This window comes from Pieris napi, chromosome 10 (genome assembly GCF_905475465.1).
Source record: "Pieris napi chromosome 10, ilPieNapi1.2, whole genome shotgun sequence".
NCBI lineage: Eukaryota > Metazoa > Arthropoda > Insecta > Lepidoptera > Pieridae > Pieris > Pieris napi.
In genome coordinates this window covers 9,735,112-9,749,536 of record NC_062243.1, presented here as the reverse complement: position 1 = coordinate 9,749,536, position 14,425 = coordinate 9,735,112, and the positions used below count along the sequence as shown (strand labels likewise).

General features: G+C 34.2%; 1 protein-coding gene across 4 annotated transcripts in view; it reads right to left on the bottom strand.

Annotated features, from left to right (window-relative positions):
* LOC125052988 overlaps positions 1 to 14,425 on the bottom strand; it is a 32,225-nt gene that overhangs the window by 16,073 nt on the left and 1,727 nt on the right. For 2 of the 4 annotated variants that reach the window (XM_047654121.1, XM_047654122.1), the window contains exons 4-16: positions 13,309 to 13,457; positions 12,569 to 12,829; positions 11,172 to 11,295; positions 10,354 to 10,616; positions 9,593 to 9,730; positions 8,774 to 8,883; positions 5,641 to 5,824; positions 4,195 to 4,684; positions 3,278 to 3,388; positions 3,161 to 3,206; positions 2,351 to 2,478; positions 1,531 to 1,592; positions 971 to 1,122 (exon numbers count right to left, since the gene is read on the bottom strand). In XM_047654121.1, coding sequence (XP_047510077.1) covers positions 971 to 1,122; positions 1,531 to 1,592; positions 2,351 to 2,478; positions 3,161 to 3,206; positions 3,278 to 3,388; positions 4,195 to 4,684; positions 5,641 to 5,824; positions 8,774 to 8,883; positions 9,593 to 9,730; positions 10,354 to 10,616; positions 11,172 to 11,295; positions 12,569 to 12,829; positions 13,309 to 13,457 — 2,218 coding nt within the window. The remainder of the gene's footprint in view (positions 1 to 970; positions 1,123 to 1,530; positions 1,593 to 2,350; positions 2,479 to 3,160; positions 3,207 to 3,277; positions 3,389 to 4,194; positions 4,685 to 5,640; positions 5,825 to 8,773; positions 8,884 to 9,592; positions 9,731 to 10,353; positions 10,617 to 11,171; positions 11,296 to 12,568; positions 12,830 to 13,308; positions 13,458 to 14,425) is intronic. The other 2 variants (XM_047654125.1, XM_047654124.1) reach the window with 2 other exon arrangements.

Here is a 14,425-nt window from a genome sequence, read left to right as displayed (position 1 = left end):
TCCTTTTCATCGCACAGTCATTTATTCTGAACTGATTTTAAAAGTAAACAAATATGGCGTACTATTTAACCAGAGACAAAGTGAGGATATGGAAGTGATGTGCAATCTGCAATCATAAATCTGAGAAAGAATAATATGTTAGGCTGTAAATGTCTTTTATTAACGTTTTAAAATATAATTTTAAGGCTTATCGTTAATTTATAATATTTTATAAACAAATAAATATATGTACATCGATTTACCTAACGATATTATTACTAAACAATCATATAAGAAGATTTCAATAATATTTTATGAACTTTCACAGATCACAACTAATTTCTCTCTATAGCTCCTTGATGACATGCGATGATTCAACGGTAATAAACTCAAACTGAAAATATCTGTATTCATATAGGTAAATAAGTACACTTATGAACGTCAAAAAAGAAGTTAAATTAATTGTAAATTTACACTTAACGAGTACATAATATTGAAATTACAGACTGGCATTTTATTGTGAATCTGTATTTTTGCATGGTCGTTGTGTGACGATTTTGTGGATTAACGTTACAATTAATACAGTATCCATGTTCCTAAATAATATTACGTATGGAAAAGTGTGTGGATTGGGAAAAAATCGTGATTTTCGTTCACGCTACGATTTTTTTACACTTTACAGAATAAATGGTCATAAGTCTTGTTTATTTGAGTTCTGAAATCTCTTTTTTTTTTTAAATATTCTTGATGTACGAGAATGTGTGTGACATTTGTAATCTCTTATCTCGTATAATGTTTTAAGAATTCTAAAATACTAATATCATATTCGAATTAGGCTCCTTCAAGAAAAGAGCGTACCAATTCTTAAATGTCCGGCAACGCACTCGCGAGCCCACTGGCATTGAGAGTGTCCATGGGCGGTATCACTTAACATCAGGTGAGGCTCCGGCCCGTATGCCTCCTGTTCTATATAAAAAAAAAGAAAACTCACCCTTGTTTTTAGAGACGTTAGTCTCAACAGCAAACATATTAAGAGCTGTCAATTGAAGAAGTCGCGCGGCTGGCGACGGTAATGGCTGCCGGTGGAGAAGGGCCCGAAATTGTCCCAACATTTGCGACGCACTTTCGTAGAAAGTTTCCATTCTGATAGATTTTTAAAGATTAATAAATATTTTTCAGTCTTTCAAATAAACTGGTATTTTCATCTATATTTAGTATATGTAGAACGAAAATCAGTGTTAAATATATATAAATACTAATATATTTAAAAGGTCGAAACATATTATATCTTTTAATTGTACCTGTAAATGTGTTTCTCTAATACTATTTTAATAAATTTTAATTACTTTTTTTACTTCACATTTATTTACAACACATATATTCCATAAACAATATGTTATTAATTTATTATCGTTCGTTATGTAGTTTAAATCAGCTATTTTAACGACTTCATTTACCTTCATACAAACTTCTCGAAAAGTGATTCCGCTTGAGTAAATATAAAAAAAAAACAATTTATATGTTCTACAATTCGATAGTAACAGGACTCACCCAATCTTTGTAATTAACTTTCCGTGGACATGCAAATACGCGGTGATGAAGTTCTTATTCAACTGAAACAAAATATATCCTGTAATATACACTAAGGCTCACTAGAACATCACTCGCACTTAAATCTAAAAGACTCCCGGTGGGGGGGTGGGGTCTTCCCTGGGAGATAGGACCTCCAATTGTTTAAAGAAAGAGGATTATATTCCTCCGTCAAAGGCCGGTAACGCTTCCTGTAATATGTGTGTCCATGGGCTACGCTAACTGCTCTTTTTGGGGGACCCGTAGGGTCGTTTGTCCGGCAATCCAATAAAAAAATCACTAGATTTCTTACACTATTTAAAACCTGTCAAACCTGATAACTGATTTATCCATTTGAAATTTGACAGATTAGACTTCTGATACATTTGAATACACAACAATACAATATACAATGTTTGTGTATCTATTTGTTGAGACACACACAAGCTTGACTTGAAAAAATCACGTAAGCATTGTAGGTTTTTTAACACGATACCTCCACTTTAGTCTTGTGTTTTTAAGGTGTGGTTTGAGTTCATATCCTAAGGACAACAAGGACTTCGTTAGGACTAACACAGAATATGAAGGATCAGTGGAAATACAGTGTCCGGAGGGAAAATATATGCCCGTTGCCTTCACCACACGACCTCATACAGCCCTGGTTATATATTCTACTACCGTATACGGGTCGTAGATATTTCTATAGATAGTACATTTCAGTAATATAAAATTGCATTTCCCGTAATTTACGAAGAGTATTTTGGGTAAAATTCCTAAATATTTGGTGATCATAAAAAAATACCTCGACTGGCGTCATATCGTCGTAGTCGTGCATAGATGTGCTATACGTCGTCGGCGCACGCGCAGTTCCAGGTCGGATCCATACTTCTCTTCTCGTACCGGAACTACTCTCACCTCCACTTTCGTTACCTATACACGGCAAATTATTAATGCTAAATATAATCGGCCTTACTATAAAACGTGGACTAAAGGTTACGGTAACCATGGTTACCAACTAACTTTAACCACGCTATGTAATAGAGCGGTGTTTATATTAATAAGTACCGTAAACATCAATCCCAAGTGAATCTAACACAATGTAACCATTGTAAAATACATTACAAAAGTAATAATGCAACAATCTTGTTAACAGTTTACAGTATAGGTTCTATACTGTAGATAGAAACAGTCTTCATCCAGATTGATGCATAAGCTCGTGAAGTTTATCTGTACATGGGACAGAGACATATTTCGGCATTTGTTTTGATCTATAATAATAATAATATGCCTTTTTTTATCTATAGCTTACATGTTGACTATGTGAGAGGCTGGTGCATAGAAAAGAACTAGAAAGCCCTATCAGGTCACCCTTCAATCTCAGATAAGAAATATTAGTAACCACAATCTCTATCTCTTTTTTAGGAAGTCTGATCTACATATGGGACATGGGTGAGTATATGAAAAACCAGCAGAAAATAATATTTCGTCAGGATTCACAATTATACGGCATTTTAATGGAAATTCTAGTTCTAAAATAAGGATTATATAATATTTATATATGCATTTGAGTGGTGTATTATTTGTATTAGCTTAGACAATCAAGTAGACTAACCTTTGCATTCGAACTGAGCGCGTCTCTTTCGTTCTGCCGCTTCGTACTAAACAGAAATAAAAATATAAGGTATAATCATAAAATAGTGAAATACGTAATAAATAAATAAATTATTACCTTTTTCCTATTTTCCTCAAACAGGGAAAGCAAACTTTCGCGAGCTGATTGAAAAGGATTCGAAGACATTAAGCTCCTCATGTAATAGTAAACTGCGTCGAGCTTTCGCCTCTGAAAATATAAAGGTGAGGATAAAATAATAACTTTCTAAAAAGAAAGATAGTTGCATCTTTTAATTAAAGTCCTCATTTGTCTCTTTTTGTCATAGCGTTAAGGGAGCGTTCAAGTAATACGTCACACAATTATTGGAGATTATTGACACCCCCCCATGTAACGCGCCGTAACGTTTTTCTGTACCCAAAAGTAAAACGTTTCGTGACCTACCTAAAAGTTTACCATTATGTGGTGTAAAGTATTGGAAAGTCGAAAATAATATTAACAATAACGCGTAATTCAATCCCCGCTCCGCATTGTAACATTGTAACGCCCTAACGCTCCCTAACACCATTTGACAGAAAGTGACGAAATAGTAGTGCAATTAGATTTATTGCTCCGGGTTCGATGCTCGGGTGAAAGTTGATCGATTTGACTCCAAATCGAAGAGTGGTATCGTCTATAAGGAAAATTGAAAAAAGAAACAAGCCAGCGTCTTCCCCAAAGCCCACTGATGTTTATACATATTCCAATATACAATATTTCGGTGAATTTATGAAACTTGTAAATACTTTATCTGAAAACCTACTGCCTACATATCTAAACCGCAACGCAATTCTACGTCTGTTTTATTCATACATTTTCTTGAAAGGCAAGAAGCGCTTTTCTATGTTTTCCTAGTACTACCTAGGAGTCCTGTATATGTCATATGTAAAAATCAATGATCCCACAAGGGAATAAATTTAATAAGACCTTAATGTATAACTGGACTGTTTGTATATTATTGTTTTAACAAAAATGAAGAATACATATAATACACTTACAGCATATATAGCCAATATCGCCAGCTGGTTGTAGGGCCTCCCGTTCTTCGGATTCACTTGCTGAGCCTTCGTATACCATATCTTACTCTTGGAATAGTTATTAGTTTCGTTCACTTGTTCCTTATATCTCGCCAAATCACCCAAAAACACGTACAATTTTTGGACTGAGACCATCGCTAACCCAACGTAGCCTAACCCTTTGGGAGGCATAGCATTATTGTCATTTAAATAATCTTCAGTATTAAATTTATACGTCTTTTCTAATAATTGAATGAGATTCTCAAAAAAGGTGTTGCCCTCGTCGATAATAACGTTTATTAGTTTTACAATTTCCACCTTTTCCTCTGGTGTTGCCTGACTTATACTCTTTCTTAGGGTCTCAATGAAGTGGTAGTAAAGAATTTTCCAAAATTGCTGTTCTATGTTATCCGCTTGACAGAATTTTAGATCAGACATGAGCAGCCTCTGGAGAGCATTTTGCAAGAACATTCTGGAAAAATACATTTAAAATTGTCAAAAATAGTTTAAATTACTCTCACGCAGGCATCACACATCTAAAAGAAAATATATTTTTCAATTATTGCCCTGACATTATTTAGCTGTTGCGCAAAAAAATGGTTGACTGTTAAATATGTATTATTGATACCAGAGTAATGTAAGTGCGTGATCCTATTTAAACGTGACTGTTGCTTTAGGGGTCAAACGATTGTTTTTCTAAATTATTTATATTGTTAATATTCTAATTAATTGCTTTAAGATGTGATGACGAGCATGATGTAATGGTTGCAGCACCTCACAAATATTTTGTAAAACATTAAAAACTTGGCGATTTAAAAGAGTGATAGAGAATTAACTGGCATTTCTTCTCGTCCATTCTACACCCTTGTTTTATGAACTGGAAGTAAATCTAAATTTAAAAGCATTTATTGTTTTTACTGACGTTCATAAGGGTCAATTCCTGTATGAAAAAATAACTTTTATTTAATCTAGCAAAACGTATTGTTTTTTTTTTATTTTTTTTTTTTATAGAACGGGGGGCAAACGGGCAGGAGGCTCACCTGATGTAAAGTGATACCGCCGCCCATGGACACTCACAATGCCAGAGGGCTCGCCGGCCTTTTAAGAATTGGTACGCTCTTTTCTTGAAGGACCCTAAGTCGAATTGGTTCGGAAATACTTCAGTGGGCAGCTGGTTCCACGTAGTGGTGGTGCGCGGCAAAAACTGCCTTGAAAAACGCTCAGTTGTGGAACGGCGGACGTCGAGGTGATACGGGTGGAATTTTGTATTCTGTCTTGACGTCCGATGATGAAATTCAGCTGCAGGTATTAATCCGAACAACTCCTCTGAACACTCTTCATGGTAAATGCGGTAGAAGATGCAGAGTGACCCCACATCTCTACGCAACGTCAAAGGATATTTGTTTTATAAACATAATCAAAAATTACCTAGTCTCAGTAACATCCGGCCAATTAGTGGCAAGGGCATGCGCGCCGCGTACAGTATGCATCTTCAGTATCGCATCGGCGCGGTCCACTTTCTGCAACAGGGCGACATGTCTCGCAGCTCTTGCGGCTTCGCCCTCGTAAGTTGCCCCGCTTCGGGTCCCACTCTCCCTTACACCTGACAAATCTATGCACTCGGTTTACAGAATTTGTCGGATATCTACGTGAAGCTTAAGCCGCTACGGTTAATTAGCCAATAAAAGTATTACAAGCAACAAATTTCCGCTTTTAAAATATAAAGCGCTAAGTAACAGAGCGACGTCTAAGAGAACAAAAATAATGAAATACAAATAGTAGACGGCTTTAGAATGTGAAATTTTAATAAGATCAAAAACAATATATAGCCTTACAATCTTAGCCGTCTAAAAAAAAGTTTATAGCAGTTTAAAAAAGTGCTAGCAGGAAATATACGTAATGTGGCCTTAGCATATGTTTACACTACTGTACAATAACTATTGGTTGCCTTTTAATAGAAATAATTGAGCATATAAAATAGAAGGTCGGTAACAGTCTGACGCAAAATTATATCGGCTCGGAAGTTAGGGTGATATACAATGTCGTGACTTAGCGAAAACTGTGTCTCCCCTATAACAAAGTCCTTTACACGCGCTACGTATAACTGAGATACGGTAATCACACATAGTGGTAGGGGAGCCCACGATGCTAAATGGGGATTTACTCGAGCGTCGTAGAGACCTATTGGGATGCAAAGCTTAGATAAGAAGAAAAAAATTTTATATGATATATACCTTTTCATCGGTAGGGGAAGCGGCTATAGATTGTTAAATATGTAAAAAAAAACTGTTGCATGGACATCCTCGAGCGCGTCAGATATTGATAGCATCAATGCCCTACGTATTTTTAATAATGTACGTATGTTAATCTGATCGTTTGCATGATGCGGGTGGTTGTATTTAAGGGTTGAAAATGAAAAAAAAAAAAAATTATCGAGCGCGTCAAATTTTCTAAGGGAGTGTTAAGTGCACCAAAAAAAAGCTCTCATTCACTAATCTGACGATTTCGATGGGACGCAAACCCACGGCCATTTTCATAATTTGCAAAAAAAAATCGCAATTTTGAAAAACTCAAGCGCGTCAGATTAAGATATATGTGGTTCATCTTTATGTTCTAAACGTACTGTCTCATAATGTGACGATTATCTAGAGGGATTCACCTGATCTGACAATTTTTTTTTAGAAAAACGGTTCACCTAAAGGGCCATCCCAGCAACTTCCAGCTAATTCCATTCCTGGGCGCTTAAAATTGATATTTTGAGCTCGCTGAGTTCAAAGAAATAATATTTCTATGCATTTGAGCTCTCCCAGCTCGAAAGTCTGATAGAAGTTTAATAGAACACTATTTTTGGAATTTTCAAACCGCAATAACTTTTAAATGGATTAAGCAATTTTCACGCGGTTGGCGGCATTCGACGCAGTTTTATCATCATCATAAGTAATTTCACATTTTAATTGATCGAACTACAAATTTCGGAGTAATCCCGAAAAACACTTTTTCGGGTTTCTTTCGTTCACGATATCTCTCGAACTAATCAACCGCTTTTGACCAGCTTGGTGGCGATCGACGTGGTTTTTCAAGCTCAAAGACGGATTAGTTTTTGAAGTTGATCGATAAAGAAACCACTTTAACAAAAAAAAAACTTATTTTTTTAAGATTTTTCAAAATTTCTCAAAATCTATCGGTCCGAATCGGTTCAAATTCACAGGAAATGTAATTTTGAGGGAAATATTTAGAACGCCGTTTAGTAGATTCCGATCGGTTTAAGGAAATGTAGGCATCACGCAGCTGCACGCATTTAACTTCATCGACGAATTTTTGTTATTTCGGCTTGCGGAAATCGTCAGATTATATATTTTTCATTATTCTTAAATTATTTCCTTCAAAATAAAAAAAAAATTAGCTACGCTCGAGAATGTCGAGATGACGTTTTTTTTTTACAACTTTGTTGCCCTCCCCTTTTTTTCCGTCACTCTCAAATTGTCAGATTAGTGGAATATACACTTTTTAGGATGTAATTAACTCACCCTACCTTAATCTGACGCGCTCGGGAATTTCTGATGGTCAATTTTTTTTTACTAATCTGATCCTGTCTCCTTCACAGGCGGCCTTATATATGGGCCTCATATTTTGTGGAGGTACTTAACCGGGTACAAGGTATCCCCCTATATATTAATCTGCCGCGCTTTAGTAAATCCCGAAATCCCCTCTTGGGCTCCCCTACCATAGCGCTAAGACTCGAATCTCGATATCCGTTAGATACTATAGTCGTATTTTTAATTAGACGAAGTCAACTGACGTTTACGGTGTTGTCAGTTTTTATGAAATAAAAATAGTGTTGTGACAAAGTAAAAACCCCTGAATGAATGATCGGTGATGGCACTAGTCGCCGCGCCGCGCTTTGTAATAAGACGTCAAAAAAGTGATTGTAGTTACATAGTACTAGTACCTAACTTATATCAGAGCACTTTTATACAATTTTGAAATAGAAATAATATTCTTTTATTGTTTGAAATGATTAACTATTCACACTCATTGTTCATTCATCTGGTTGAACAAGAACTGAACGCATCACTATTACTTTAAATATGGCAACATTATTTTACAAAGTGACATTAGCTACTGTCAGTTGGCTTCGTCTAATTAAAAATACAGTAAGGATACGCGGGGATACATCCAAAATTTACATGAAGACCTCACTAGGCCATACTCTACATTCGAAGATTCGAACAACCTTAAAATTTGCGTCAAACTATGTATAGTACAAAAAATAGTGAGCTATCTTATCATAACAGTGCAAACTACTACCATTCTATATGGTCATGCAAAACTACAAATTACTAGGTCGATTTAAATACACAAATAACGCTCTAATAAAATGTCTAAATCATAATATTTGTTTATTACAATTAATTTATATTTTTTTACCATTATAGTATAAATACTTTTTGTATACCTTTTTTATATGCAATTAACCAATTCCACTTTCATTGTGATTTGCAACAACACATGAACAGACACTTTTATTTGCTTGCGAAAATAAGATAAAAATATGTCTTACCTCTTTCCATTCTACTATCGGGTTTAGCAGAACTCGTTTGGACAATAATAGGCTTGGATGGATTGTGGTGATCGTATAGAGTTTTCTGGATATCGTTTGGTGCTGCCCGCCTACGAAACAACAAGACCTACATTCTACACCCATTTTTTATATATACTATGAAATTCTAGTAAACGGTTTGCTACGCCAATAAGAAATATATTGGTTCGCAAACAAATCGTAATTTCACAATAATTATATACATATACTAGCCGTTTCGCGCCCGCTTTGCTGGACGAATTAAAATAAATTTTATGTTTCATTATTTTATTTTTTTTCATATTTTTATTATTCTTCTTTTTAACTTCCCGCTAAGAAAAATGAAATATTTCGAAAATCGAGTTTTTAACAGATGTTGACGTTTAGAGGTTCTAGGAAGCCTCCCCGAATGTTTCCGCGGTGAAGTCCGTATGTATAAATTTTCATAAAAGTAAAACAGCAATAAAAAAATGAAGGAACGTTGGAATTTATTATAGTATAATATATAATTAATTTATAGCCATAAACCATCTAGGAAAAATTTCGCATCGAATGGTGGTAGTTTCATGTCGATACGATCAGTGGTTTAGGCGTGATTGAGCCTCAAACGAAGACCATTTTCATTATATATATATAGATTTAAAAAACATATAAATATGGCATACTATAATCCAGATGCCTTGATAATCCGAAAAGGTTCTTGTTTTTTCCTCTCCAGATTAAAGAGGGCCTACTGTACTTTCTATTCATACAGTCTCTCTACAGCTCACTAAAAAATGAAAATAAATTCTAAAAACGTACATTTGATCTTTGTGCAGCTGGGTAGAAGATGCCTGAGGTAGTACCAGAACTCCTGGTTGTGAAGAAGACGCCTCGTTCAAAGATTTATCCGAAAGAACGCTGTTGAGCCTGTTACGCTGATGAGAATTTTCGGAGACACTGAAAGTAGACACGAGAATTATGAACATTGAATATATGAAACTTAATAGATATTTAAACTTTAGATTATTATATGTACACAATTACATATTCAAAACATTGGGTTGAAGTACTAAATGTACTTCGGAATAGTATTGTCTTTTACTGACATAACTTTTACACATTTAATAAAACAATTTTTAACCAGATTGAAGTTATGTATTTACAATTATTTTTCATAATTTTAAAATTAACCGACGTTTCGCGTGCTTTACAGCGTGCGTGGTCACGGTGACTGAAGACAAAAGGTGTTGGATGTCAATAAGTTGTATTATCTGTATTTATTTCCCCGGAGTTGGTATCGACTAAAAGATGGAGGGTCGGTTAAATTTAAAATTATAAAAAATAATTGTAAATACATAACTTCAATCCGGTTAAAAATTGTTTTATTAAATGTACTTCAGAATATCATTTTTATACATACAACCACATTATATTAAAAACACCATGACACCTCCGCCTACACGTTTTATTTATTGTTTTATTATTATATTAAGTCTTTATGGCTTCGTATTAAGGTCCATTTTACGAACTACAATATAATATCATCTTAGTATAGCATATCCTGTACAAATATAATTTACCGGTCAGATGCCTGATGTTTCTTCGCTTCCAGTATTTCCTCCCGCCAGTTGACATTAGTTGGAGCTGGTACGGCCCCAGGCGGGTGTGGGGACGGCTGCACATTCTCCGTATTACGTCCACGTCTACGACCAGCTCGTTTTCGGGATTTTCGACCGCCCCCCGTATTCGATTCAACATTTTCGCTCGGCTCGGCATTTGGCATTGGAGATTGGCGTCTTCTTTCTACGCTTGATGGACGGTTATTCCAGCCTTCGTTCCGCTTCTATAATTATTTTAAAAACGTGTTAAGTAGGAATGACATGTTCTATTAGTTCTTCTCTAAAAGAAGAGACAAAATCTATTTAAAAAAATAGTTATTAAGGATATAAACGCGAAAGTTTTACATTATTTACATAAATCAAGGTTTTGAGTGCTTTTCAGTAATTTTATTAGAAAGCAACTGCCACATTAACTTGACAGCTGGATGTTATGATCTAAAAAAATATATGCATATTAACGCCATTTCCGCGAAATTGGTTTCGGCTTAATATTATTATTTTAGTTAGTCCACCTTTTTAGTAGCTACATACCAACATATGGAGCATTTGTTGCCTTGAAGTTTAGTTTACAATTACAGAAAAATTAGATTTTTAGGTTTCTCTGTGCAATTTTCCAAAATTTTTACACCAACAGCGTGCAAGGAATAAATTTAAAAAATTCGATAATTTTTTATTAATATCGATTAAAAGTAATGTACAATGTTACCAAAATTAAGGTAGTGAGACACACAATCATAGTAAAGAATATTTTATACACATTTAACGAAGTTGAAACACACCTGGTTAGAAGACCAATTTCCTGATCTAGGGGCCATAGTAGGAACTCTAAAACCGTCATTGTCTCTTGGACTCAAAGCTCGATTCACTGAAGTATCCCTGCTGTTACATTGTGACACGATTCTTCTGAAATAATTATACTCATGAATTAGAACCCAATCATTATAAAGTATTTTTGGAAAACCAAATAACTATTATACAAAAAGGGGTTCAAAGGATATATTAAAAATTAATAATAAATTCCAATAAATTCAAAAAATATTGGTTGTTTGTAAAGTAGGTTTACGATCGAGATGTTTACGTGATAACGTCTTATTGGTGATATAAGTTTTTGGGAAGTAAGGAATTAATGAAGATAAAAATTTTTTCAAATTTTAAATTACATCTATCGTTTTATTCACACTTTTGATGATAAATTTCGGGTGTAAAATGGAAAGTTTACTTATTTGACTATGATATACATTCACGGAATGACTGGCAGCGCTCGAGATGAGACGGGAGATCGGTCGGTCTCTCTCTCGTTATACCTGCGATCGCGCCCGTGAGGTTTTGGTGTGACACAAGTTTCTGAACATGTCACCCGACTAAAACGATTTTAAAGACGTTATCACGTCAAAAAAAAAACTTTAACAAGATTCAATTTAAAATTTTGTAAAAAAATAATTAGCTCATGTTTAGACCAATTCATTTATACAGTGTAAACTCCATGTAACCTTGATTTAACGACAAACCGCCTAAAGCGTGGAAATCACTCCACGTTTCTTCCATACAATGATACAGTCTACATAGCATTACACCCACCCTCAATAACGACAATGAAATAATGAAAAGTACTTTTAAGTTACTGAAAATAGTTACAACTGCGGAGCTATGTACGTTCTTTAAACGACAAAAAACGTACATAGCTAGGACAATAATCCTAGCCCGTAAAAACTCGACTTTCGGCATCATACGTACCAAACTTTCTAAGAAATCTGTTATTTTGTTTACAATAGCTTGCACGTGCTTTATCACGTAGATGTTTACGTACAACGGACTTATTTAGCGTCTAAGTGCGGAAACTGACAATAACGCAAAATATAAATAAAAAGGTAAAAAAATACAACATATTTGCTGATGCAGCATAATGTTCAAATAAGATTTTTTTATGTAAATACTAACCCTAATCTGAAATAAACTTTTTCTTTTTCTAATACAGATTTTTCTTCTTTTCATTTAAAGTTTGTAATGTTATGCGCAATCCCTTGATTGTCGCTATATATAGTATACACTGTACATTAAAATAAATAACATTTTGAAAATATTTACTTCATGAAACTGCAGGTACTGCAGGATATGGCCAATGAAGTATTATTTTTTATAACAAGCCAAAAAATGTCTGATCGTATATTTGGCTTACCGTTCTGTACTATGTTCCCGGCTGTATGAGCGTAGTGACCTCCATCTATCCAAATCATCTCGACTATTGCCAATGTTTGAGGATCTATTGCTTCGATGACTGTCTCTTCTTTCGCGGTGTTTCGGTCCAGGCATATTTTCATATTGTATACTAGCATTACTGTCTTTGCGAGTGTACTCAATATCATTTTGTATGCTTACAATACTATCTTTCCTGTTGCGATCTTTCTTTTCTGAATTTCTTTGACCCCTGCTACCACTTCTAAAAGGAAAATTTATGATGTTTTCATTTTCTATGTCGATAATATAATAACTTATAATAGGTCTTTTTCTCATTATAATAAGCTAAAGCTAAAACATTCAGCTACAAATTTTATTTTTAGACAAATAATAAAATTGTGTTGTCATCTATTTATGAAATTCTACATAACATTCTTAATAAAGAACACTAAATAATCTTATTACGTTAAGCAAGGAATTTATTACTCAAAAATATAGATTAAATTATCTGTAAAATTTAAAATAATGTATAGGGCAAATTTTTCAGTTTAGATATGAAAATAAATTTATATATTTAATATCTAAACATTGTAATGCTCCAAATACTAGTAGTCATATCAATATGAACAAACTAAAATTAATTTAAATAGTAAAGAATTACAGCTCTGTTAGCAATAAAAAAACATATAATATATGCAGCAGTTGAGGAATGAGTAATTAAAAATATTAGATGACTTTTACCTTCTGTCTCTATGACGTGATTTCTTTTTTGCATCCTTTACTTCTACTGTTCTTACATCTTGCATAGGCTTTACACTTAAAGAAAAGCTAGTTGTTGTTTCTGATATCTCATCCAGTTTAATGTTTTTCTCCACTTCTTCAGTCCAGTCCTGCAATTTTTTTACATAATAATCAACTTAAAACTACTTCAAAGTAGTGTTTTAATTTTTTACACTTAGGAGAAGTAGCGGCTCTCAACCATGAAGTTGTGTATTTAAATGATGACTGTGGAACCATTCACACTGATGGCATTGTACGACTGCAAAGGGTTGGCAGCTTTCCTAATTACAGGACATCAAGGTTGTGCCTAATGCATTGATTTTCCATTCTATGTCTATAGGTTACTATATGATTTCTATTCAAACAATGTATGTACAGTCAAAACCGTTTATAACGACATCGTTTACAACGACGTATCGGTTATTACAACCAGATTGTATGGTCCCGTCCGAATCCCTAGTTATCTATTCAGTAAACAAACCGCTTATAACAACACCGGATACAGCGACATATCGCTTACAACGACGAAATTTTATCGATATTCATCGGCTATAACGACCAACCGCTTCTTGTCTCAGCAAAACAAAACAATACAAACGATTTTAAATCTTATTTAAAGGCATTGAATGAATATTTAGGCATATTATTACCTACGCACTTTCTCCCAACGAACAGTTTCAGCCAACAACGATTTCGGAGGCTCTTAAAGCTGTAACAATTTTGCAAAAATTTGTTGCCTTTAACGAACAGTTTGATACTGGTGATACTCATACCTTGAGATGTATGAAACGTAAAATGCAATATATTTGAGACTGGGCTAAAAAAAAACAGACCAAAATGATTGATTACTTTTGTACCTAATTATTTCGTAATAAATATTTTTTGACTCGTTTACATATTAACATACCATATTATAACCCATACCTACCTATTCTAGATAGATAACTATGATAGTATAACTTGTAGATAGTGTACATACACATAACTATACTTGTGTATATATAATATATGACATTGCTTATAACGACTATCGGATATAACGTCGGCAACTATACGGTCCCATCAATGTCGTTATAAC